Source organism: Hemicordylus capensis, chromosome 2, assembly GCF_027244095.1.
Source record: "Hemicordylus capensis ecotype Gifberg chromosome 2, rHemCap1.1.pri, whole genome shotgun sequence".
NCBI lineage: Eukaryota > Metazoa > Chordata > Lepidosauria > Squamata > Cordylidae > Hemicordylus > Hemicordylus capensis.
This window is the reverse complement of record NC_069658.1, coordinates 72,923,741-72,950,823: the sequence shown is the minus strand read 5'-3', so window position 1 is coordinate 72,950,823 and position 27,083 is coordinate 72,923,741. Positions and strand designations below refer to the sequence as shown.

General features: G+C 43.4%; 2 protein-coding genes across 11 annotated transcripts in view; both read left to right on the top strand.

Annotated features, from left to right (window-relative positions):
* Nucleotides 1-27,083, top strand: part of PJA2 (praja ring finger ubiquitin ligase 2) — an 82,985-nt gene that overhangs the window by 32,082 nt on the left and 23,820 nt on the right. For 9 of the 10 annotated variants that reach the window (XM_053292920.1, XM_053292919.1, XM_053292912.1 and 6 more), the window contains 4 exons: nt 976-2,032; nt 13,540-13,725; nt 24,507-24,692; nt 25,562-25,673. In XM_053292920.1, the coding sequence (XP_053148895.1) occupies nt 976-2,032; nt 13,540-13,725; nt 24,507-24,692; nt 25,562-25,673 (1,541 nt within the window). The remainder of the gene's footprint in view (nt 1-975; nt 2,033-13,539; nt 13,726-24,506; nt 24,693-25,561; nt 25,674-27,083) is intronic. The other variant, XM_053292917.1, reaches the window with a different exon arrangement.
* LOC128343593 (uncharacterized) lies at nt 1,053-11,245 on the top strand. Its single transcript, XM_053292921.1, has 2 exons — nt 1,053-1,136; nt 5,987-11,245. Exon 2 carries the CDS (start codon nt 7,664-7,666, stop codon nt 8,411-8,413), a length of 750 nt encoding a protein of 249 aa, XP_053148896.1. The 5' UTR covers nt 1,053-1,136; nt 5,987-7,663; the 3' UTR covers nt 8,414-11,245.

The following is a 27,083-nucleotide window of genomic DNA, read 5'->3' as shown; positions in this document are numbered from 1 at the left end:
TCAATAATTCAGTATACATTAATGCAGTGGAATGCAGTATACTTTTATTAGTTATTTACCATACTTCTACCTCTTATCTAAAAAGCTTACAAGGTATAAAATATTGTGCTCAGCATATAAAATATGAATCACAATAAAACTAGTAAAAATGGTCACAGATGAAACAGAAATCAAATTTAACAGCCAGGAAGTCATTTTAAAACATTGGCAGTGGGGGAAGGGGGGAGAGAAGCAGTGTGTTCAGGTCTTTCCTAAAAGTCATCAGAGGGAGCCTTGTGAGAGGACAGATGAAGGACACTCCAGAGACAAGTAGAATCGAGCAATAAAACATCAGTTGCCTTAGGGGATTGTATCATAAGGGTTGGCATTGCCTGCGAAACCTTAATCATAATTAAATACAGAGTCTGTATGTTTAAAACCTCTTAATAGAAGATACGAATGAGAAATAACACATCCCTCTTCTGAAGGTGCTTGGAAAAATTGTCTCATTAGATGGTTGGATGAGGCTTCCAGTTCAGGAATTTTCTTATCAAAAGCAGCAACTTAATACTGCATGCTAACTCAGAACTATTATATAATCTAACATGGTCTGACTTTTTCTGTGTTATCACCCAAATACTTAATGTGTTGCATATTGTCAGTAACACCAATATAGTCAATAGATTCAGGATGGTGTTAAGGTAGAACTGTGTTTCTGGTTTGGAAACAATTGGTGTTGACACATTCTGTTGCATAATACTGCTAAACATAATTTTTCTATATTAAAATATGTTGCAATCCTGGCACTGGACATTCATCAACTGATGGAAACTAGTCTGTCTTACATATGCTACAACTTGCTTTAAAATGTTCTGACGAATACTCACAGCTGGGTTAAACCTCAACACATTTTAGCTTTATTATGTGTGCAGATAAGTCACTTTATAACTAGTTTGATCATTCCAACTTATGCTTTCTTTAAACTTTTATACAAAGGTTCCAGTCCACTGACCCAAGTACATTCTGCTTTAGCAGATGTACCATTGGTAGCGAATGTTGGATCAGAAGATCCTGCTAATCAAGCTGAACCGAGCCAAGCAATCAACACAGATACTTCATTTTCTCCGGCATGTTACAATATGGCAGGTAGCCAAACTGTGAGTAGCAATGTGAATTCTGATATTTCTCATGATTGTGCAGAGTATACTTCTGGAGAGCATAACAACCTAAATGGACAGAATGGAATTGCTTTTGTAAACATTGACTCTTATGAGCCAGATAGCAGTGATGGAGAGGATGAGGGTGACCAGACTGCTCATTCCTTAGCTAAAGAAGAAGCAGGAATATTTCAAGAGGCACTAGATAGTATGCTTTCTGAGTTGGAGAAAGGAATGGACTCTTTCAGTGATCTACAGTCGCATCTGTCCAATTTCAGTAATCATTCCCTGAGCAAAAGTTTTGAAGACCTAAGACCAGTGCCTTTCAAGAGACATTCTAGCATAGAATCCGATATTGATTGCCAGACTAAGACATCTCTGAAAACATCCAGTGAAGAAGACTCTCTAGTAAAAAATAACTTTAGTACAATTTGTGGCACAGAACAGCAAAAAAATACATCTGACCCTACTGTTAGGACCCCAGTAGGGTTTTCTAATGAATTGAGTATTAATAACATGAAGACGGACCAAGGGAATTCATCTGAACTGGTTGTAAGACCCAAAGTTAGAGAACAGAATTCTGTAAGCCAGATGGATAAGAAGCAGTCTCTTAAGAAAGAGGAGGAAGAAAAGAGCAGTACTAGAAGATGGAGTGAGAATGTGGATGTCCAGCAATGCAGTGCAGAATGTGTCTTGAAATACAGTAAAGAAAAAATCAATTCAAGTATGTTTTTTGACCCAAGAGACTATGAAGGAACTCGAAAGAAAACAAAAAGTGAAATAAGGAAACAAAATATAACTCTTCAAGATGACAAAAGTAAAGTAGATGATAGTGCTTTCTGGGATGAATTTGAAGATAGTGGCAGAAACCTGTCTAGCTCAATCAAAGATGACAGGTAAGAGTTTATGTAAACTTAAGTATATTTATTCTGCATATCTGAATAACTAACAGCTAATATGTAGATATAAAATCATCAGTGTATGGTTTAAAAAGCATAAGTTTGCACCCTTTTTATAATTCTACTATACCCTTGGGTTTTTCTCCACTGTGGTTATTTCTGTGCAAGGAAAAAGTATTATTGGAAAGTCTCTATGCAAAAACCTAAATCCATTTCCCAATGCTGGGCAAGATCTAAACATTGCTAAGACTCATTGGAATCAATGGTCTTAAGTTAGCTATGTCTTATGTATTTCAGTGGTGTTTAGTCACAACAAATGTAGTCTGGATTTTGCCTATTGGTTTAAATACTTTTAAATATTTAAATATGTTTAAATATTGGTTTAAGTACTTTTATTTTGGGATATCTGTGTCTGCTGCTAGAAAGAGAAGTTTGTTGCTGTCTGTAACAATGTCATTGCTTTCTTTAGTGTTTATAATGTTTACTGATTGTTCCTTATTAGAGAACGTGTTTTTATTAGGGGTGTGCATGGTCCGGTGGGCCCCTGGTCCGGCACGGGGGGGACTGTTTCTTTAAGCGGGGGTGGTGGTAGTACTTACCCCATCCCCGCCGCTCTTCCCCCTCCGGCGCTCGTCCTTTGTAAAATCTTCTTGGGGCAGCAGAGTTCTTCCCTGCCGCCCCTGCCCCCGTCGTTGTTAGTTAAGGCTTTAACGAGAAGAGCGCTAGCGGCGCGCATGCGTCCTCCTCGGCGCACGCGCTCGTCTCTGACACTGCCGCGCGCGCGCCGCATATGTCACGGTGCACACAGCAGCGTCAGAGACAAGCGTGTGTGCTGTGGAGGACGCATGCGCGCCGCTAGCGCTCGTCTCGTTAAAGCCTTAACTAACAACGACAGGGGCAGGGGCGGCAGGGAAGAACTCTGCCGCCCCAATAGGATTTTACAAAGGACGAGCGCCGGAGGGGGAAAAGGGGCGGGGGGGTAAGTACTGCCACACCCCCGCTTAAAGAAACAGTCCCCCCCCCCCCCGTTCTGGACCGGTCCGGCGGTCTTTTCTATTGTGCCGGACCAAAACCGTGCACACTCCTAGTTTTTATTACTAGTCATCCTTTAGAAATCATCTGTTAACAGAAGTATTAACCATTTTTCTTCCATTTTTATAGTATATTCATTGTCCTTACTGTCAATATATCTCAGAAACATTTTATAACTTTATAAGGCATCATCTTCCTATGACAGAAAGAGAATTGAGTCACAAAAGTGAAGCAATAGTACCATATTCAGAAAGGAACCTAAACCAAAATAGCATTAAATCCTTGCCTCCAGTGACTATTCCAACACACAAGAGATGCTCTGAACATACTTCCGTCCTGTTTCTTAGCTTGCCTATCTTGGATATGGAGGCAATGTTGTTTCGCCAAAGGAATTTCACAAACTTAAGTTAGTGAATCTCCGCGCTCTATGAAAACTAAACACACTGTATAGGTGTGTAGCAGAATTGGGGTTGGGCTACAGTAATGTGCATCTCAATGAGAGGCCTGTGCAAGTTAGCTGATTTACTACCACTATTTCAGATGTCTTTTGTTCAATCTCCTGAAACTGATTTATAAGCTTTGATGTCTTTAAGATGAGTGAGTTTTTGTGAAAAATTCTAGGATATCCTATGCACTTTTCTTTGCTCTTATTAAAGGAGTGTGTCACAGCTTCAAAGGTTTATGATACTAAAAGCATTTGTAGTAGAGGCCAGACATGAATGAAATGTAGTTGTGAAATTTCCATTCACTGCTTTCAGAGAGAATTTTTTAAAATATACACACCTCTTCATTAAAAGTGCAAATGTGTTTCTGCCATGTTAAATCAACTTCATGATACAAAGTTAATTTGTTGAAACACTCAAGAAAAGGCAAAAATAATAGAAGTATCCATAATGGCTCTCTAATTTGGCAGTGTTCCAACTTAGCTCTTAATCATTTTCTCTTTGCCAATGAGGTGTGCATTGCACAATGTAATTAGGAAAAGGACTTGGTTTAAAATGTTATTAAAATATGCCAGAATTTTAAAATGATGCCTTGTTTCCAAATTGCAGAGTAACTAGGGAAAGAGAATAACTAAAAATGTGATACTGAAGGGCATGAACTTTAAACTGTTTTGGGGCAGCTATATACTGTTTGTCTAAACAGTTTCACAGCAATGAGAACAAAAAATATGTCCAGCAACTTCTTGATTAAAGACTAGGGTTTTTTCCTTTTCCACCAACTCCCTGCTTGTTCGTTCATTTGAGGTTTTTTTAATTTTAATTGAACTACTCTGATGTTATGAGCATGTGTTCCTTTACAAGTGGGAATAAAGAACAGATGGAAGTATTTCATCATATTTACCTTCTGTGCTGTTGAAGCATTTGAAAATACAGTACAATGCCAGAAAACGTATTGGGATGCAACATATGAGTCCTTCATTTAAATTCTTTTGAACAAAGCAATCCTGAACATGTGGCTGAAGAGAAGTCTTCCACAGTTACATGTCGTTCACCTCTTAACTTGGTCAGGAAGATGCTGAATATCAGTCTTAAGAAAGGCTTTTTATACAGGATTTGCATATTTCTCAAGCCAGTTAAATATTGCTAAGGGGAAAATATAAATCAATGCAGGAATGACCATGCAAGTGTCTGCTTCTCTCCACTCTCAGCTGTCTCATCTGTTGGAAGCACAAAAGACATGTTATGGCCATTCACATGTGATCAAATTAATCATCACTTCAGAAATAAGCAATGGGCAATTCAGTATCCCTTGGTTTGATTGACTGATAATCTACACATCTTTTCTTTCTATTTGTGTGAATTATGTTCTGAATAGAATCTTGCCGTTAAACTCTTAAAGCAACCTGTGTTATTTTTCATTTCACTGAGATGTAGGTCAAGCAGATTGTTTCTAGTTGTCAAACTAAGGTGTTACCTTACAAACACAGGTATTTAGCCACAAGTCCTGTTAACTCTGGTCTGCACTAATGTCAGTGGAGGATAATGTTGTGTATTTTGTATATAATATGGTGTTTCCACCTTCTTCTGGTATAAGTTATCACTTCCTTCAACTGAATGGTTTGAATTTTCAGTTACTTGATACATGTTTCCCACACCTTTTATCAAGTGTTAGATTCATTGGTTTAAATATTGTATATTTATACAATTGTTATTTGATCAGTGCTCAGTGATAGTCATAGTACTTTTTTTAGTGGGTATGTTTTGCTTCCATTCCACCATGAGATGGAAAGAAGAAACTAAAGTGGAGAAGGCAGTCTTCATGCTGTTTGTTGCTGGGAAGTGGCTATATGACTCTTTTGGAGGGAAAATTTTTTTTAGGAAAAGGTTCATGGAAAGGGATAGAGAGGGAAAGCCTTTAATGTGCAGAGAATACAGACATAAATACAGTCATCCCTTGCCACCTGCGAGGGTTCTGTTCCGGGAAAACCTTGTGGCTGGCAAATTTGCAGTTGGAGAGCAATAGAAATGCATTGGAAACTGGGTAAAGGGAATCGTGGTCGGGAAAAGACTGAAAAATACAGTTTAAAATAGAAAAAAAATCACCCCGGACCCCTGGAAATTGCAAAAAAAAAAAACAACAACAACAACCAAAAAAACCCACCCACCAAACCCAAACAGCCCCCAAATCTCGCCAAAACATGGATACTTGGGTCGCAGTTGGTGAGACCTGCCACAATTTCCCAGGCGCAGGTGCTTAAAACCATGATTGGGAATCCCGCGGTTGGCGAGGGATGACTGTACAGCAGCACAGAGAACTGCTAACCCAGCATTGAACTGCGTTTCAATGACCATGAAAGAACTTCATGCTGCTGTTTTCAGGGTTGGGAGGAAGCTCTGGGATTATTGCAAACAGACCTAAAGTGGTGTTTGTCCTCACAATAATCCTTTGAGGTAAGTCAGATTTCCTATTTTACAGAGAAGAAAACCAATGAGAGCACTTCATGAGGTATTCTGTGGCATGACATCTTGCTAATAAATGTTTCCTGTCTTAGATGTCCTGATTTTTTATCCCAGTTGCAAAAACTGCATTTAGTAGCCAAGAAGGCATCTTATGTGAGAGATCAAGGCTATAAGTCCGTTGTATTTTCTTGGCAAGATTGTGGTTTTTCTTCACCTGTCTGCACATAGTGTTGTGATAGGCTATTTTGATTGGTGATGACTTGGCCTTGCATATCTGGGACATGCTACATCCAGGTGAGAAGGATCTTACACAAGAGGGATTGGAGCACTGGGTGCAAGCCACCTACAGTCAGCAGCAGTGTTCCCTCTAGTTTTTATAATTGGTGGGCGGAAAGCGTTTTGTCCTGGGCAGCAGCATCAAGGCAGTGTGTGCACATAACACACACAAGCACACATGTATGTTAATAAGTATTGCAAAAACCTTCACACACACACACACACACACACACACACACACACACACACCCCAAACTTTTAGTTCACTTCTCCTCTGGAATGAAGGGTGTGCGTTCACATATCAGCCAGATTTACTCCAAAGTCCCTGCCAGCTAACGGGGAGCACTCCAGACACGATTAAGGTTTTTCATTGCGCATTATTGCGTAGCCTGATTTTTGTCCGGGTTTAAAAAATCCATTTTTGGTGTCAGGTGTTTTTTTTTTTTTTTTTGCAAACTTGCAGTAAACCCAGTAAAGCCTTCTGTCTGGAAATGCTCCAGTTCATTCTGCCATTGTCAAACTAATCTTCCTCCTCCCCTGCCCTTCCCTTGTCTGTCTTGTCTTTTTAGTTTGCAAGCCTGAGAACAGGGCCCACTTCTCATGTTTTTATTAATATGTGTCACTTTGGGAGACAATATTTTCCTGAAAAATGGGGCAAAATACAAGTTACTGAATATGGGATGTCATTGTAATAATGTTTGGGTCAGCACTTTTTGCACTACTGGATCACACACACACACCCCTAGAGGATCAGATGCCTGTTTGGCAGGGCAAAACAAATGAGTGTTTCATTTCTTAGCTTTCAATTAACACAATATTTGCAATACAAATGTATCACTGAGGGATGTGCAAATCCCACTGGTTACAGTCTAGAAGCAATATGGATTTACAGTACTGGGTTCTTCATCTAGAGCTCTACTAGCTTCTGGCTTGCTATTCTGCATCTGCAAACACATTCTGAAGAGGTGAACAATGTAGTAAAGAGAAACCAAGATCACTATCTGTCTCCATTGACCCATATGATTAAAATGGCAACCTACAGATCTGTTTAGTGATTCTAGACATGCATAAGGACTGGGTTCTGCACCTGCGCAGACCATGCTTCGGATAGAATTTTCTAGCTCCTTGCAACGCCAAACCGCCAGCAGCACGTGACTGCAGTACCCTTAAGTGGCGGTTAGGCGTCCACTTCTTCAGTTTCTTGCTGACCGCCTCGGCGATCGCGTCTTCGGAAACTACAGCTCCTCAGAAAACAATTTATATTTTGTTAGACTGGCACAGACTTTGACTAGGCACGGACACTGACTAATCTTTTCGCCAATCCTTGCGCTACGATGACGGATTTAGTTTTTAAAAAACTATATTTTACGGAGACAACTTGGAACGGACGACGGACCTCTCTGGCTAACGACTCAGAATGGAAAATGGACTTCTCACTGGTAATACCCCCCTCCCCCCTCATAGCTTTCCTATGAGTGTGAAGAAGGAAAAGGCGAGGGAAAAGACCAACTTTAAAAGGTGCCGCGATTGCTGCGGAAAGATCCCTTCCAAGGACAGGCATGAACTCTGCCTATTCTGTTTAGGAGACGCCCATAATACTTCGAGTTGCTCTGTCTGCTCTACCTTCAACAAGCAGACGCTTAAGAACCGTGCAGCCCGCCATAAAGTGGTGTTGCTGAAGCAGGCATTACAGCCTAAACGCCGAGAGACCTCTGAGTCGAGACCTGCAGGTATGCAGTATAAAGTCTCGGAGGCAGCGTCCACCTTGACGTCGGAGGCTGTCGGAGCCACCACAGCAAAGAGAGTGGCAAAACCTGCCTCGGCCTCGAAGGTATTGGCTTCAACTTCGACAGAAGCCTTTAGAAAGCCAGAGAGCACTCTGACGACGTTGAAGAGAAAGGGCTCGGCACCGATGCCGGAACCCCAGGCAAAGAAGATGAAAAAACACAAGAGGAAGGACACAGGGACTGGATCCGAACACACATCGTCCCCTGCGGGTCTACAGACCTATCGGAGCCCTCGGCGTCAAGCAGCTTCGCTTTCCCCGGCACCGATGCCAAGTCAATCTCCTTCAATGTCGATGGAAAGAGTGAAGAAGCAAGCCAAAAACAGCTCGGCATCGAGGCAGACTTCATCGGAGCCTATCGAATTCAGTGTCGACATCTAGACTGGCTACGACATTGACAGAGCCATCGACCTCGAAGGTAGCATCGACATCGAGGATGCCTACAGAGCAGACTGGTGTGATGGACCTTCATAATGAAGAAGGGGAGTTCAATCTCGACCTCGACGCCAACGTGGGACAGTTCGACACGGTGGCAATTATTCAAGACACTGAGATCGATCCTGTACTGGACCTGGAAACTGATTAGCCATACAACCTGACACCATTCACTGTGGCATCCCAGAAGGGGTTCTCCATCGCATGCTGCAATCTGGGGGCACTACCCCCTCATCCAACACTTTTCAAGGATTCCAGGACAACACTCTAGTCCCTAAGACACCGCCGGGTACGTGTCCCACCACTCCAACGGCGGGCCTTCTCCCCCAGAGCGGATGGCATAATACTTGCACTGTCTCGCCTGAAGAGTATTCTCTCTTCCAGCTATGGCTAAGCTAAAGGGAATGCCTGATTTTGCACAAAGAACTGAAAGAATCAGCAGTGCAGACAACGGCTAACACTACATTGCAAAGATCAGTCTCCCTACAAGCTGATTGCCCAATGGAACAGGTACGCCCAACCGTCTCAATGAGATCTGTCGCTCTACAGAGTGCACAACTTCCTCAGAAAGAACCACCGTCGAGAAGATCAGTCTCACTTCAGGCGGATCTACTTAACCACCCAGCCCCCCGCTCCAGTGACTCAAGTGGGTGGCTCTTCACAACTATGTAGAGAACATCCTCCTACTTCGCCAATGCCTTCCTCCTCAAAGGACGAGGACAATACTGACGCCTACTCATCGGACACTAAAGAGCCGGAAGCACCTGAAAAGCCTACGCTGCCGGAACCAAGCGATGATGTCGCTGCCCTCCCTTCCATTTTGCGAAATGAGGAAATGAAGGGATATCACCAACAAATAGCAGAGATGGCAAAACTATTTTCACTCACCCTAAATTTAAAGACTTCCTTAGAGGAATAAATAACTTGTACCCACCTGTGAGATGACCTGCAGAGAAATGGAGCCTTTTGCTAGTCCTGGGAGCGCTTACGGAAGGCCCCTTTGAGCCTATGGCTACTGCATCGATAAAATTGATAACCTTGAAAACACTTTTCTTAGTGGCGATAACCACAGCTCGGAGGGTTAGTGAAATTAGAGCCCTCCATGTGGATGAACCACATACCATGATCTACCCGGACCGTGTAATCATGTGTTTGGATCCTGACTTCAGGCCAAAGATCGTCTCCGACTTCCACCTCAATACTGATATCATCTTGCAAACTTTCTTTAGAGATCCAGAGATGCAGTTGGATAAAGCTATGCATTCTCTGAATGTGAGAAGAGCTCTTCTTTACTATCTAAAGGCCACACATGGGATCCGGAAGACGAGACTCCTTTTCGTCTGTGAGAAAGGCCAACATAGAGGTCAACCTCCCTCATGCCAGAAGTTGGTGTATTGGTTGGTAGAGCTGATAAAGATGGCCTATGATCTGCAAAAGGTCACTCCTCCCTCTGTGATTCGAGCGCACTCCACCAGGGCATACACCACTTCAGCGGCACACCTGTCAGGCATCAGATTCCAGGACATCTGTTTGGCGGCGACATGGGCATCGCACCAGACATTTGTCAAGCATTACACCTTGGACATTAGAATGGCAGCTGCGGCGGAATTTGGGCGGGCGGTTTTGAAAAGGATCCTACCATAGCTTGATACACCCACCACCTTTTAGGTAGCTTGTGATTCACCCAGTCCTTATGGATGCCTGGAACCACTATCCAGATAAACAGGTTGCTTATCTGTAACGGATGATCTGGTAGTGGTTCCATACATTCATAAGACCCGCCCGTCCATCCCCGCTGCATACAAGGACATACAAAAGCAAGCTACGGAATCAAGCTAAGTGTCAATACTTCATACTTGTGGAGAAATGGAGCCTTTACTTAGGACCAGTCATGCGTAATTGACAAATTACAAGACTGCATGCTTAAGACCAGTCATGCTCAGTCGGCCTATATGGCTTATCACCAAGAAACTGAAGAAGGGGATGCCTAACCACCACTTAAGGGTACTGCAGTCACGCGCTGCTGGCGGTTAGGCGTCACGAGGAGCTAGAGAATTCTATCTGAAGCATGGTGGGCGCAGAACCCAGTCCTTATGAATGTATGGAACCACTACCAGATCATCTGTTACAGGTAAGCAACCTGTTTTTTCCAGTATAAGGGCTTCAATTTTCTAGAATTCACCAAAGAGACAAAAAAAACACCTATGACATCACTGACACAAGGAAGGATATTCTGTTTTGTTTGCACCTAATGATCTTGGAGGAAGAGTTATGTTTGCAATGAGATCCTTGATCCATGATTTAAATAAATCCTTGGTTGTGCTAGGTCTTATCCAGACTATGTCTTCCTGTGCTCCCAGTTCGTTTTTTTTTAGTATCAATCAGGAATCCAGCAAGCAGTCTAGGGAAAGGTATGCACTTTTTTCTTTTGGGACCCTTCTGAGGGAAAGAGCCTGGACCTATATCATCAACTCCAGAACTAAATTAACTCAGAAGGCAAAGCCCCTTGCAATTCCATGCACACATTTTTTTTTCACTTTTCCCCCCTGCCAGGGTGGGGGGGAAATAGCCACCGGAGGGGGGAACCACTGCTGTCTTCTGTCCTCCCCCAGCTCTGAGTTCTGTCTGGGCTGCCAGGGGGAGCAGCTGGGGGGGAGCCACCGCCACCTCCTGTCATCCTCTAGCTGCTCCGTCTGCAGCTGCCCGGTGGGGGGGGGGAGAGCTGCCTCCGATCCTCTCCCTCCCTTTGTTTTCCTCTGGCTGTGAGATCTGCAGCCAGAACTGGCCCAGTGGGGGGTGGGGGAGGAGGCATGGCAGTGACCTGGCTGGGGAGGGGGGCAGCACAGCAATGCTTCCCAGCCAGGGAGGGAGGGGAATGGAGTGCCAGGCAGTTGGGCAGCAGTGGTAGGTACAGCAGAGACTGCCTGCCAGCCCGCCAGAAACTGCTGCGTGGGGGCCTGGAAGTTGGTGCGTACGTGCATGCACATACGCACAGAGGGAACAGTGGTCAGCAAACAGATGTTTCTTCCCAACCCCATGCAAAGAAAGTAACAAGGGTTGTGCAGACAGTGAAATGGTTTAATGTAAGGAATGGCTATGGCTTCATCAATGGGAATGACAACAAAGAAGATATGTTTGGTCACCAGACCGCTATGAATTTATTTACTTATCTAACGTATTTATATACTGCCCCCAACCTGCGTCTCTGGGTGGTGAAAAGTAACTCTAGGAAGCACCTTCTCAGTGTAGGAGATGGAGAGACTGTGGAGTTTGATGCAGTGGAAGGAGAAAAGAGAGCAGAGGCAGCCAACGTTACAGGTCCTGGTGGCACTCTAATTCAAGGCAGTAAATATGCTGCAGACTGTAACCAGTGCAGATGATATCCATAGCACAGAAGCCTCACTGGCAACACTGCCAAAGCAACAAGGATGGAGAGACAAATGGGGGCTCAGCGAGCTTTCCGGAAGAGCTTTCCCAGCATCACCTCCCTTACCTCAGGAGGTGGTACCCCCTTTACTACATGTACAGTCACTGACCACAGTATTCCAATGCTCCTGTGCAAGGAGAGATAGTCCAGTGCCGACAGCCTAAAAGTGTTATGCCATGGAGAAGCGATGCCATGGGGGCAGAGGTTTACGCTATGCACAGACCATGCTGCACTGCAATAGATGCAAGAAGCCCAACACAAAAAGAAGTTTGTGTGCTGGAGCTTGAAAATTGTGTCTCATGTTGAAGACAATTACCATTGCATAGTTGATTCAGTGGGCTTGACCTATCTATGATATTTTATTCTTAAACATTTTTCCCACTTTAGATTGCACTTAGATGGAATAAGTAACTAGGTTGAGTAATCACTAGTTAAAGGCATCAAGTAAACTTGTGGTAATTTGTCACCTTGACTCGATGTAGACTATGAACACCCCTCACTTCCTGGGTCTCATTTTAAGCAGGGGGATGTAGTGATAGTCAGGCTTGAGGGAGGACTAGGCCTCACTAAGAGTAACTGTTTGGAGGGTAGACTTCTCCCCAAATAAGGGAGAAAGCCTGGGAGAATTAAATCCCTGTGGCCCAATCCAGAGTGAGGGGCAAGGTTTACTGGACAACAGCCTATAGAGGAGCATGGGAGGTATGTGAGTTCAGTTCTTCCCTGGAGGCCTCTGAGTGAGGTCTGATCAGCAGCTACTGTAGGGAAGGGGGAGACTTAACAGTCTCAGTCTGGGAATTTCTTACCTGGAAGTAGAAAGCATAGGGACCAATTTAGCTAGATGTGTCAGGGAATTTATTTTTTAAGTGCTTGGATCTGGCTGCATGGTTCTTGTAGTTCCTGGGGAAGGGTTTTACTAGAATGAAAGAAGCAATTGTTGATCTCTCTCTAGTTCTCCTTATCCAGTTATTAATAAATCCTTGTTGCTGTTAAAGAGTGTCACTCCTTATTGGGTCCTGCGCCAGTCACACACTCCTGAAGGCCTAAGGCTGCGCAAGCTTTTCTTGTACAGAGGGATTTTCCACTTTACTCTCCCAGAATATTCCCTTGGAAGGGTGAATCTGCTCATATAAAAAGTGAATGGTGGCAGCCTACCTGGGACTTCTCACAGCTAGAGGAGAGATTTTCTATTCCCACCCACTGACCCTTAGATGTTTACACATATACTTGAAGAATAAAAAATCTTTGTTCATTAGAATACAAGATGGTGAATTCAATAAGGGAACCAGCTGCTTATATTCTTTTGTCTTCTAATGGAAAGAGTACAAGTGATCACTTCTTTTCCCCAGCAGTGTGTTTTGTATTGGAAAAGTTTATTCTCTGCTGTCATGTGAAGAGACATAATAAACTTTATAGGTATGATCCAGTAAAACTCGAGCATGTTCAGATCCCATTGATTTCAGTGGGAGAGTTCAGCTTAAATCAATATAATTGCTATAATCAATGGGACTTAATCATTCCCTATTATCAGTTGCTATAATCATTGGGACCGAAATATGCTTAATTTGGCTGGATCATGGCCAATATGTTAACTTTGATTAAAAATCCATCAACACTTTAAATGCAAATGGAGTATCTCAAATTGCAGCTCTGAATGCAGTGATGGTGAATGGTCTGCTTCTCTGCCTTCCTATTTTGCTGTGACTGTGAAAGATCAGTCCTCAAGTGATGAGAGCTGGGAGACTCTTCCAGGAAAAGAGGAACAGGAGCCTGAGGTGCAAAGTGACAGCAGTGGTGTGGAAGAAGAGCATAATGAGTTTGGTTTCCAAGCAGGGTATGTTTTTCTATTTCAGACAATGAAATACACTATTCTGTTAAAGTGTTACAGATTTGCGTATACCATACTGTGATAGTAGCTATTTAAAAACTTCCTGCATATAGTACTATTGGAAATGTACATACAGTGTCAGTCGCTAAGACAGGTTCAGTAGTAAATACTATTTCTAATTAGCATCTGGATGTCCCATATTTGAAGCATGTCTTGCAGTACAGCCTCCCCACCCTCATAATTTCCAAGTATCCATAATTTGGATTTCTTTGTATTAGGTCATAGCAGCAGGTAAAGCCACATGTCTCTTGCCATGGAAAGTGTTCAGTCTTTTAGGCTTAGTCAGTGCTAAATATCAAATAACTTGAATTGCAAATTGTTTTCTCCCTCATGCTTCTGTCGTAACTCATAATCTTTGCTTTCAGTGCCAATGTTTTGGGATTTTTTAGATAATTGGTCAACTTTTTCTACTAACATTTAAAAAAGTATTAATCAATGATTACTCATTTCTGGTTGTCTCTGATAATCCACCCTTACAACTTTCAATGCAAGGCTCTTGTCTAGAACTCTGCTTGGATGAATGCAATTCTTATGGTGTCAAGCTAGTAAAGGTGTCTTCTCTATGAAGTCTTCATTAGCAATTCTGTACCTTTGGACTGCTGGTAGCTTTGTCACTCACTGGTCAGTGCTTGGTAGTGCCAGGGAAACAAAAACCTCTCCCAGTCTGGCTAACACACACACACACGAAACAGTGTGCAACTATAGCTCCAGTGCACTATGATGATCTTACAGTGAAAAGCTGCGGCATCCACTCACGTTGGGTCTGGCTTACTCCCACAACTATGCCACAAGTGCCCAGTCCAAGCTTGTATGATCTTGTCAATTTGCAGCATTTTACCACATTGTGATAAGGGTATCCTTTAGAAATGACATGATTCCGCAAGGCTAGTATTGATTGCCATGAAGCAAATCAGCTTCAACTGGGTAAATGCTGACTTTGCCATTTCAGTTTGTCACCGAGGTGCTTGTTACATGGTGTGTGATTAGCTTACTGAATGCCAGTTGCAGCTTATGGGAAAGTGCACAATGCTGTCACTGTTGCACAGTGTTCTAAGTATGAAGAAACTGAATTTCTACTCTGAACACTCAGGAGCTGCTTCTGTTTTTTGCCTTTGTACGTTAGGGCCTTTTCTGGGATGCAAAGCCTGCCCCCCCCCATCTATATCTATCTATGTGGCGGGGGGGACAGTTAAATTTGGAAGTATGAGAGCACTTAAAACACTAGCATATCAGGGGAAACCTAGAACATTCCCTTTTGGCACAGGGAGGACTTTCAAATATGCATTTCCTGAAACGGTTACTGTCTCAACAAAGTTTTGCTCTGTGCTGTTTAGAATCTGTAGATTGGCTCATGGTACTATCCATATCTAACTTTGCTTGCTAATGGTCATGCTTGCTAATGCAGATGCTACACTCCTGTGTTTTTACACTCCTTACCCAGCAGTAAGGTGAGCTGACAAGATTAGAGAAGTAAGGGCTGCAGGCAATAAGGGCAGTTATAGTGCTAATACATAACATGTATCCAGTGAGATCCCATAAACATTAGTGTACCTTAGTTGTGCTCCTAATTTAGAACAGTGTCACTGAAGTCTTTGTCTTAATCTTTTAAAGTTGTTTGTTTTGAAAGAGAAGAAAAACAATTACATTGGAAATAGATTCATTTCCTTTAATGTCATGGAGATTTCAATATAATAGTAAAAAGGTTATGGAAGCACCATTTTACTGGAATCACTACAGATTCCAAACAGCACAGAGCAAAACTTTGCTGGGACAGTAACCACTCCAGGAAATGCATGTTTGAAAGTCTTCCCTGTACCAAAAGGGAAAATGCTAGGTTTTCCCTGATATGCTAGTGTTTAAAGTGCTCTCATATTTCCAATTCATTTTTTAAAAGAACCACTACAGTAGTTCTGAATCTAAATAAATAAGCCTGTGTGTTCTAATCAGACTTGTTTGTGTATCTTTCACAAAGGATGTAAAATGTCTAAATAAAAAAACTAAACTGTAAGAAGAAATTATAAATGCTGCAGTGTTCATGTTATCTTTTCATTGTTGCTGGGCAACATGCTACAAAGGCAACACTGGCATTTCTGACCCACCAGAGCTGCTTTGCATTTGAAAGCCAGCTCCAGCAGTGTTGTGTGGCTAGTTGAAGCAGAGCACACAGGCCACTTGCTCAGTGCTACTTCCATTGTTTCTAAGGGAAGCATAGCTGCACCTTTACCAGTGTGCTCCTTTACAACAATGTCAATTATGTAATGCGAGAACAAATAGATTTAAGGAATGTTAGGAAATTTCAGAGGCAGCATGCTTGCTCATATTAAAATGGAAAACATCTGTCATGTAAGATATTGGGCTTTTGTTTTAACAGGGCAGGTTCATTAAAGTTTTGTATTCCTCAGGGTTAAAACAAAATCTGCATTTGCTACACAGTATAGAAAATTTTATTTATATATATATATATAGAGAGAGAGAGAGAGAGAGAGTGTGTTGAGTTTTTATTTCTGACGGGTATTAGTATCTTTTTATTGTGTTATAGCAATAATGCTACAGGTTTTTAGCTGTGATAAAATTATCACATTTTCTTAAGAGCAGAGTCAATTTGTCATGTTTATGCACAAACAATTGCATAGTTCTTGAAGCTGATTTAGTAGGGATTCTAATGACCCTACCTTTCTATATTGCCAGTTGCTTTTCTCGTTTTTAAGCAGTAGGCATCGGAGGTAGTGAGATCTTGTGTGATTCATTCCAATACATTATGTGTTCCTAAACTAAAAGAAAAATGTAGTTAAGACCATTAATGTTGTCCACCTACACTATAAAGCAGTTGAAAAGGAAATTGTTTTACTTCCATTCTAATGACCTTTTTCATGTCACATGCCTCTGTTTTAAAACAAATCATGGCTCTTTCAAAGTGACTTAGGTAAGAGGCTCATGTGTTCTTGAATGCCTGGCACTGACAGTTTTTAAATAGGTACTTTAAATTATTCTTTCCTCCTCTTCACACAAAAGTACTTTAAGGTCTTGTAAATCATTTGTTGTTGTTGACCTTTGCTTAAAGACAGCAGTCTATGTGATTGCTAAGAAAAAGAAAACTCCGTTTCTGTTATTAAAGCCAGAGGTTTACAAACTGTGTTCTGTTTAGCCCCTCTGCATCGAAAACTGCTTGAGTCTCCCATTTCTGGCTAAGACAAACTCAGATGCCTGGTGGTTATGCTTTGTATGAAAGCAATTCAGGAAAACGAAAGAATCGGGGCCATATAAGCCCACTATATATGGCCTTTTTTCCTGCAGAAGGAAAGGGAGCAAGAAATCTTCAGAAAGCAAGTCATTGTCCTACCAACCCCTTCCACAGGCACTCAGTATAGCTAGAAGTAGTGCATATCCACTTTTATAGCACTGATTGAGTAGGATAATGACTCTGTTTCCTCATTCTAACATGGTCTGTATATCAGATTACCAGGGGTACTTGAAGTTCGGAGTGTCTTACTCCTTAATAGTAGAAAAGACAGAATGAAAGCTTCCCTGTTCACTGCAGGGAAATGTGATTTAAAGCATTAGAGAAAAGTCTGATCTTAAATTAATTGATTTAAAACAAATTTTCCCATTTACTATTTAGATAGTGTGCATTTTTTAATTAGGAAGAAGCTGTTATAACAATACAAACTCTTAATGTTGTTTTATTCTGACAACTAATTCTTGGATCTCTGCGGCATTGACATTTGCCACATTTTCCCTTTTTACCGATTGAAAGGAATTTCTTCAAAATATTCCCAAATAGAGCTTTTGTTAATTGTAATCATTACATGCTTTTATAAACAAGTGTTAGATGGAATTGACACTAGAAAATGCTGCTTATTTTCAGTGTGTTTCTGTTTTAGTCTGCCCTGCTCAAAACAAAAAGAAGATACTGAGCATGACGTGCAAGGTCATGAAGTCTACTGAGTCAGCCTCAAGCAGTTCCAGTAATCCACTGCTCATCACTGAAATTACCAAGTTATAGTCAGTCATAAATAATTCTTTGACGTGTTCTCCGTGCTCAACACCATTGGGCTTTGCTCCTGCGCAGAGACCTCGTCGGAGTCTTTCCAAGCTGAAGCTTTTTGTCCTGAAATTGGGCGGTAGCCACACCCCCTCTAGTGTAATGTCCCTGCCGAGTCCTTTCTTCAGTCTTACTTCGTCCAGATCAACACCTCTGTGAGTTGCTCCGGGACAACTCTCATTTTCTCCTCCCGCTTTTCTCTCCTTCTCTTGTTTTCTACCTCTTTCTTGGTTTGGTTTAGTTATTTCTATCTCTCCATTTGCGTTTTAATTTCCTTTGTGTCCCCTGGCCCCCTTAGGGGCACAGCATTTTAGGTCTTCTCGCCTCTTATGGCCAGAAAGGACACATTTAAGTTTTGAATCCAGTGCATGGCTAAACTCCCCTCCACCGATGGACACAGTTGCTGCCTGTTCTGCCTCAGTGAAGTGCATAAGGTAGACACTTGCTCGCATTGTGCTAAATTCACCAAACAGGCTAGGAAAAGCCGAGGCTCCTGCCTTAGGTCTTGGCTCTGGGAACAGGCCTTAAAATCTTCTCAGGCAGCAGTGAAACCTTCAGACATGCAGGTGGTCGCTTGTTCCTCCCTGCCCTACTCGCACTCACAGCTCCTTGTGTCTGCCACCCCTCAGGGATACGGCCTCTTTGACCCCCTGGCAGACCTCGGAGCCTATGGTTCCTAAAATGGCTGCCTCAGTACCAACAGCATTGGCCCCTTCCACCTCAGCCTTGGTACCGTCTGCTAAAAAAGCCCTTGGACTCGACAGAGTCAGCCACTCTCCCCAAGAAAAAGAAGAAGCTGCGACAACCCTCGGAAGAGGCTCAGCCTACCAAATGAAAACATGGCCCTCAGGATACTGCTGCCAAGCAAAATAAGTCGGACCCAGACCCTCTCTTTAGTCTAATTGAAGTGGACACACCAGCCCCAGTGTTGCTGCCTTTGAGCACAGCTCTGCTGGACATCACTAAGTCATGCTGGCAAAAGCCATCCTCTCTACCTCAACCAACCAAGTGCCTTGAGAACTTCTATAGAGTCCACTCTGCGGAAGAGCAAACAGGAAGATTTCTCTTGCAACACCCTACACCTGATTCTGTGGTGGTTGAGACAACGTGGGCAGAAAGCTGGACACCTTTGGCAGGCACCTATACTCTATTTCGGCCTTACACCTCTGAATTGCTAGCTACCAGGCCTACAATGCTCGCTATAGTCACTTCCTTTGGGAATGCTTAACACCCTTTCTAGACCACCTTCCTCCAGTCAAGAAAGATCCTGCGAAGGTGTTCCTAAAGAAGGAGGCTCACCTAGCCAAACAAGAGTTACACACTGTTAAGACACTCCACAGAATGTGCATCTAAAGTCCATGGCCACTTCCATCGCCATTTGTAGGCGCTCCTCTGGCCTAGCATATGATGCCCAGGCTCACATAGAATATTTCACATTCAAGGGAGAAGCACTTTTGGCGGGGGTGGGGGAGAGATGGATGAAACCCTCCAGAGGGTCCGGTGTCTCCGTAACATGGCTCACTCTATGAGCTATTAGTCCCCTTCAGCTAGGCCTTACATGTCAAACAGATGTAATTGTGCTCCACAACAGTGCTTCACCCAGTACCATCAAGAGGATTGTCCCTTTCTTTCTTTCCCCACGATACCAACCCTACAGGCGATGGCTTGCCTTCTCCACAAAACACCAGGCCGCTCCAAAACCCAGACCTGCTTTTACCTTCCCAAAGAAACAGTGAGGCGCTCCACACGATTAATGTGAAGCGCCGGGAGGATTAGTGCGGGGAGAGCAGGCTTAGCATGCTCTCCCTAGACATAAGCAGAGTGCTCACCCTGGGCGGCCGGATTAGCCACCCACATGACTACCGGCTCCGCCACGGAGCCATTAGGGGCAGTGAGGATCAGGAGCCACCCAGCCCCCGGAGCATGCCCCATGTGAGTGTGTGGGGCATGCTGGGGAGACCCCCCAGGCCAGGAGGCTTGATGGAGCCTCCTGGTCAGGGGTCTCCTTGCAAGTTGCCGCAGTGTGGAAATGCACCAGAGCATCTCACAACTCAAAAACCTGGGTTAGCGGAGTGCCTGGGTTAAGGGGAAGGGGGTTTAGGCAGGCTTGCTGCCAGACTGTTCTAATGACTATGTGAAAGTGGGCTGGGCTGCATTAGCCTGCATTAGCCTGCTTTCGCGCAGTCATGTGAATAGCTTCAAAGACTCCCTTTTCCAGCACCGGCTAAGTACCTGTTTATCCCCCTTCCTCCCCGCTTGGGAGAGCATTACATCAGACTCGTGGGTCCTTGCAATTATAAGAATTTGATACACACTGGAATTTTCTTCTATACTCCCATTCAACAGACCCATATCAACAACACAGACTCCTGCGCTGCTGGCAGAAGTCACATCCTTACTCAAGAAACTGGCAATAGAACCAGTCCTCAATCTGCATCTTGAGGCTTTTACTCTACCTACTTCACAGTCCCAAAGCCAAATGGAGGGCTCCACCCCATCTTGGACCTTCAGGAACTCAACCACTGCATCACTTGCAGACGTTTCTGGATGGTCACCATACCTACCATGCTGGTCCTCCTGCACAGAGATGCATGGTTCATATCTCTAAACGTCAAGGACACACATATTACCATCTCACCATCCACGCTCAACACCGGCGCTACCTCCGCTTCACAGTGAAGGGAAGTACCTACCAATTCAGGGCACTTCCCTTTGGTCTCACATCCGTACCACACATCTTCACAAAATGAAGGGGTGGTGCCCTTCCTACAACAGCAAGTCTTCCCATACCTTGGCGATTGGATGCTAGTCATGGATACCCCTTAGGACCTTCTCCTATTTCGCCAGTCTACCATCTACCCACCTGGGCATTCAAATCAATTACGAAAAATCTAAACTTTACCTCAGCTGGATGCATAGGATTCCTGGGTCTCCTGTTCAATTCTGTCCAGGCGAAATTATACCTTCCAGACAGAATTCAGGCCCTTCTCTCCCTTGCATCAAAGGTGACCTCTCAGCGTTGCCACAGAGCTCGAGTGATTCAACAGCTCCTGGGTTATATGGCCTCCACCATGCACGTTCTCCCACAGGCACGCCTCAGGTCCCACCTCTTGCAACACTGGTTCCTCCGCAAGTTCCATCCTCAGTACAACGCCCATTCCTGCTGGTTGTGCATATCTCTTCAGGTATGTCACTCACTTCTCTGGTGGTAAAACCCCCGCAATCTCAGAGTGGGTTCCCCGTTCCATCCCCACCCCCCTCAATTCATTCTCACTGCACACACATTGGAGATGGACTGGGGAGCACATTTGGACAACTTCCATCTCCAGGGTATCTGGATGGCATCAGAAGCCACGCACCACATCAACTTCCTAGAACTCTTGGTGATTTTCAAGGCCCTCAAGGGTTTTCTCCCACTCCTGACACATTCCACTGTTGCTATTCAGACAGACAATACCACAGCCAAAGCCTACCTCAGCAGAAAGTGGGGCACAATCTCCACTGTCCTCCTGCACCTTGCCCTAGAACTCTGGTACTCATGCATCTGGCACTCCATCACGCATAACCAGGGCACAGACAACATACTGGCTGACACGCTCAGCAGAGCGGGTGTCACATCTCATGAATGGGAAATGGATCATCAGACTCTCAATTTCCTCTTCTGCCACTGGTTTCACCCAGACATAAATCTGTTCGCATCTGACCACAATGCTCAGTGCTGCCTTTATTGCTCCAGAGCAGGAAAAGGCCAGCACTCCCTGGGTGATGCCTTCACGATCTCTTGGACAGGTCTCTCAGCGTACCTTTTTTGTACTATTCCACTAATACCCAGGATCCTATTGAAACTCTTACAGGATCAATCAGAATGCATCCTAATTGCTCCCTGGTGGCCCAGGAGGCCTGGCTCCCTCACCTTTTTCTCCTTTCAGCTGGCAAATACAGCCGTCTCCTGGCGCTACTGACCTACTTGATGAGTCCTCTATTCAAACCGTTGGCCTCTGCATCTCATGATCCCCTTTCCTGCAAGGTGGCCTTCTTGGTCGCCATCACAATTGCCAGACGGGTGAGTGAGCTTCGAGCTCTCAGGGTAGACTCTCCAGATGTGATTTTCCATAAGGACAAAGTGGTCCTCCCTACAGATGTTTCCTTCCTCCCCAAGGTTGTCTCCTCCTTTCACTGCTCACAGCCTCTTACCTTACCAGTGTTTTTTCCAAACCCTACAGATGGCGCTCAATGCTGTCTACACACTCTAGATGTTGGAGCGCTCGCTTTTTACATCCATTGGACTAGAGACTGGTACTCTTCCCGGGCCCTGTATCTCTCACATTCAGGTCCTAATAGAGGCAAACAGGTCTCTGCTCAGACTGTTTCTCGCTGGGTGGTCTGTACCACCACACTGTGTTACCAACCTGCAAAGAAACGGATACCACCTTCCCTGAAGGCACATTTCACAAGGGCTATGGCTGCGTCCACTGCTTTTGATAGAACATTTGCTCTGGACATTATCTGTTGGGCAGCAACTTGAGCATCCCCACACTCCTTTATGCAACACTCCGCTTTAGATGTCCAGTTCCGATGAGATGCCACTTTTGGGACCACAGTTTTACAGTCGCTCTTCGCATTACTTCCCACCTCCAGGTAAAATTCACACAAGGTGCAGCTTGCTATATGCCCAATCATGTTGAGCACAGAGACCATGTCAAAGAACGGGTTGCTTACCTGTTACTTTAGTTCTTGTAATGGTCGTCTATGCTCTTACATGGCCACCCAACCTCCCCTCTTAGTTTTCTAGATTGACGAACTCAGTGACTGAGGAGGGGACTCCGCACACAGGCACATTACGCCATAGGGATTGCAGGTACCACCCAATTTCAGGAGAAAAGACTTCAGCTTGGAAAGACACTGAGGTTTCTGTGAAGGCGCAAAGCCCAGTCATGTAAGAGTACAGATGACCACTAGAAGAACCAAAGTTACAGGCAGGCAACCTGTTGTTAGAATTATAGTACTGACTCTTAAGCTAATTAGAGGGGAAAGGTAGCTACCAGACATAGAATGGGAGTAAATGGTAACCCATATAGATCTGTGAATGGTATCTGAGGAAACTTGCCAGTCCCTGGTCCCCAGTAGAAAGTCATAAGTACATGAATTATGGTGTATAATGACTAGCTGACAAATATGTTTCCCACAGTTTCTTCTTCTAAGGAAAAGTGGCTTTTCAAAAAAAAAGGGGGGGGGTCATACATTCAGTTTTAAGATATTATACGTTTGTATTAAGTTCAGAATTTGTTTTATTTTAAAATAAAATATCTCATTTATTTTGATATTTTAAATCAAGTTGTTTATAATGAGAAAATTATTGAAACTTGAAAATAAAAAAATCAATTAAAATTCTAAACATCTTATTTACATTTTCTAAAGATTTTTTTAATCCATTATGATTCACTGCCCTAATCACAAGATATACTGGCTCACTTACAGCACTGTGAAACACGGAGGGTTCAGCATTGCCTGCAGTGCTACATGTCTAAAACTCCACTCATGGTGTTGCAAATATGGCTGTTCCACTGTGACTTAAAATTGCACAATCGCAGTTGTGCAACACTACTTCCATTGGAAATAATGGAGGTCATACTGCACAATTTTCAGTCTCAGCGGAACAGCCCAGTTTTACAACAGAGCTGGTGGTGTTTTAGACACATGCAACAGCATTTTGCTGCAGTGTATGTGAGCCACTATCTAGAGTTTTGTTTAGATAGCAGTCACATATGGTGCACCTTTTGCAAATATAAGGTGCTTTTTACTATGGAAAGGATGTTAGTGGAAATATGGGCCTATACATTTCTCATTGGTCCAAAGAATGATCCCTGGCAGCTGTAAAGAGTCAAGTAACAAAACTGTAGTATGACCAGAAGTTACAGTTTTAATAAAGGAATTCCAGGCCCATCTTAAATGAGGATAAGAATGGATAGTCATAAAGGGCTTTTGTGGCCTTTATATGTGGATTTATTAAATTTAATTCATGGGCTGAGCCAGCTGACAAACTCTACTGTTACCTTCTCTAACTAAATGCATTCCAGCTGATTATCTTACTACTTGTGTTCATGATTTGGCTGCCTTTTGTGAGGCTGACTAGATAGCAAATATGCACATTTAGAACAAGATAACATACTCCCTATTAGAAAAAAACCTCTGTATTCTGTTTAAAATTATAGTATTCGATATGCAAGGGGAACAATATTATTCAATACGTAAGGATGAATAGAGAATATAACACTGGTTTGCGATCATATAGCAATTGAGGAACATGAGAGCAAATTTCCCCAGCCATAGATTCATGGATGAGCTTAACGGATGAATAGACTAGGGTGATACCTTGCACAGTTATTAGGGTTTTGGTTCAGAACACGGCAGTGATTTGTGCTGTTAGATCTTAACATTTCAATTGTGTACATACTTGATTTGCAAGCTTCTTGTTTTTGGTTTACACGAACAGACGTATTTCAGCTGTTCAGTCATTGCTGTCTTAACTAGATGGGCTGATCTTTGTGAAAAATGACTGCCAGCTCTTGTCTATGGTTAGCACTTGTATGTAATTTGGGCTCTTGGCATAAATTATCACTCTATACAATTGCTTACATGTAGTTTTACTTTCATTTTGTATAGCTTTTCTAATTTTTGTATAAAGGGAACAGACCTCTCTGGAGGATGGTGAGATTCCTTGGCTACAGTATCATGAAGAAATTGAAAGCAGCAGTGATGAGGAAAATGACCAAGTTAGCCATTTTGTACATCCTGGCTTTTTCATGTTGGATGGAAACAACAATCTAGAAGATGATTCCAGTATGAGTGAAGATCTAGATGTGGAATGGAGGTATATAGTTTCTCTCTGGTCTTAATACAGTTTTCTTAGTGCATGCTGGTACTGCTTTGAGACACATGTAATTTACATCTTGCGCTAAAATGTCTGAGAAATAGCATGTGCCCGAAGATTGTAATGGCTCCTCTTTAATTTCAAAACAGCTATGTAGGGAAATCTGGTGAGCCTCTGAGTCCAATTGGGCTCACTGAATGGGTGCTATCTGCTCCCATAAGCCAGAAGAGCTGCTTTTATCTCCCCTCCCCTCCCTCCCTCCAGACTCCTTAAAATGGATCTGGGGTTGAGGCAGAGAGCTAGGAGGATTGTGTGCACAAATGAAGGAAGAGAAAAGGAGGTGCAGTCCTTTTCATCATTTCTGACTGTTGCTTTTGGACACAGAGAGTCCCTTATCCAGTTCATGTTTTTTTCTGTTCCTACTTTTCTGCATTGTTGCATGCTCCCAGATATCTGGATGTGCAAAAGCAAATCTGTTCTGAAATATTTCAAAATAAATTTCTTCTCTCAAAAATCAAACTTTCACCCATGCATTGCAAAGATGATACTAATACAGTTGCCTCAGCAAAAGCCAACATTTGTTGACTTGAGGAAATTTAGCTGAAGGATAACACATTGAAAATACAACTATTCTGACTGAAATTGCAATATTCGTCTTCCAGTATGTACAGGCAAACCTTGATTTAGTATTTGTATTTCCTTTTAGCAGTACATTTCTTTGTATGTCTCCCTTAAGAACAAGAACTTTTTGAAGGTTTGAAAGCAGAGAGGTTAGCAAATGTATGCAATACCTTGTAACAACCTAATTTTAGAAGAATAAGGTGGACTCCAATTGGTGATGACAAAATAATGTGATCTTCTTTTTCCAGGCTACTTGATGAATTTGGTGATGGCCTAGGTGTTGCGCAAGCCATTTCTTATGTGGATCCTCAGTTCCTTACCTATATGGCCCTGGAAGAACGGTTGGCACAAGCCATGGAGGTAATGTAGTACTTCTGCTATGTTTGTTTTAGAATTAGATAAGTTGAGAGGAAAATGGTTCAAACCATACATGTCAGGTGGTCATTTAATGTCTAGGTGCTTTAGAAATCTAGAAAATATGCATAGGTATGTGTAATGGACAGGCTGATCCTGTCACCTGCTATGCTGGGTGGCTGCTATACCAATGCCAACATTATGTATTTGCTGAATTATAAATCTAGTAACTAAGTCAACTGCACAACAGTAGTTGTAGAAACAAAAGCTAATTTAGCACCACTAACAGCTACTGCCACCACTTCCATGGAAATTTGGCTACCACCCACCAGCCATGACATGGCTCACAGACACCCCCCATTTTAGCTATACGTGAAATGGTCAGGCAACACCACAATGACATCTCTCCACTCTACCTACAAATACAAGCAGGCTGCCTAGTAGCATCTGCAGCTGCCACCCTGTTACAGACCCAGGACTCTCCTCAAACAAGGATTTAGATCTTCTGGCAGCCCAAACACAGCCATCACCCGCTACAATCAGCCACCCCTTTGCCAGTCATATCCAACAGGAAGTCACAATATCGACCAATTCTATAGTTCAGTAGTTAGGAAGAGGCTTGCACTCACCAGGAAAAGGGCTTGGATTCTGCTGTAGTCGTGGGGATCCCAGCCTGTGGTGTTGGGAACGTTGTATGCAACATGTCTATGTGAGGGGGAACAAATGTTTTTCAGAAGAGAGGGAAGTGGTTGGGAGGGGTATGTGGACAAGGCAGAATGTACATTACATCAGCAAGCTCATAGCAGGCTGCAAATGATCTGGCTGGTAACTTAGGGGAAAGAGCAATGAAAGCTCACAATGGGGCTAAAATACTGGTCTCCTGTTCACAGAGCAGCACTCTTAGCTGCAAGTCCACAGAGTCAGAGATAAGGGGAAATTATCATGAGGCCCTTGTGGTTTCCAAGAACATACCTGTGATACACACACATAACACATGGTCCAATCTATGTGGAGCTGTAGGGGTGTGTGTATGTGTGTGAGAGAGAGTCGGGGGAGGGAAAAGGAGAGAGAGAGCACATTTAGCATACAAAAGGCCCCAGGTTCAATCCCAGATGATGAGCTTCTAGGTGATAGGGTTAGGAAGATGAGTGCCTCAGGATATCTTTCGTTTTACCTGGCCCTCTTTGTTCCATCAGCCATGATTCCCTCATGCTCATTTGGTTGATTGCCAATGCTTGCTAATGAATTTCCCAGGGTTATGTCCCTTCCTTCTCTGTTTTATGCAACCACACTGCTTGGCTTACCTGAACAAGGTTAACCATGGGGTTGAGCGTGGCAAGAGGTCATTGAACTCCTGGGAGCTCCTCCCTTACCACCAGTAGTGCTTTGCTGGCAATGCTCTGGTCAAGATGCAGA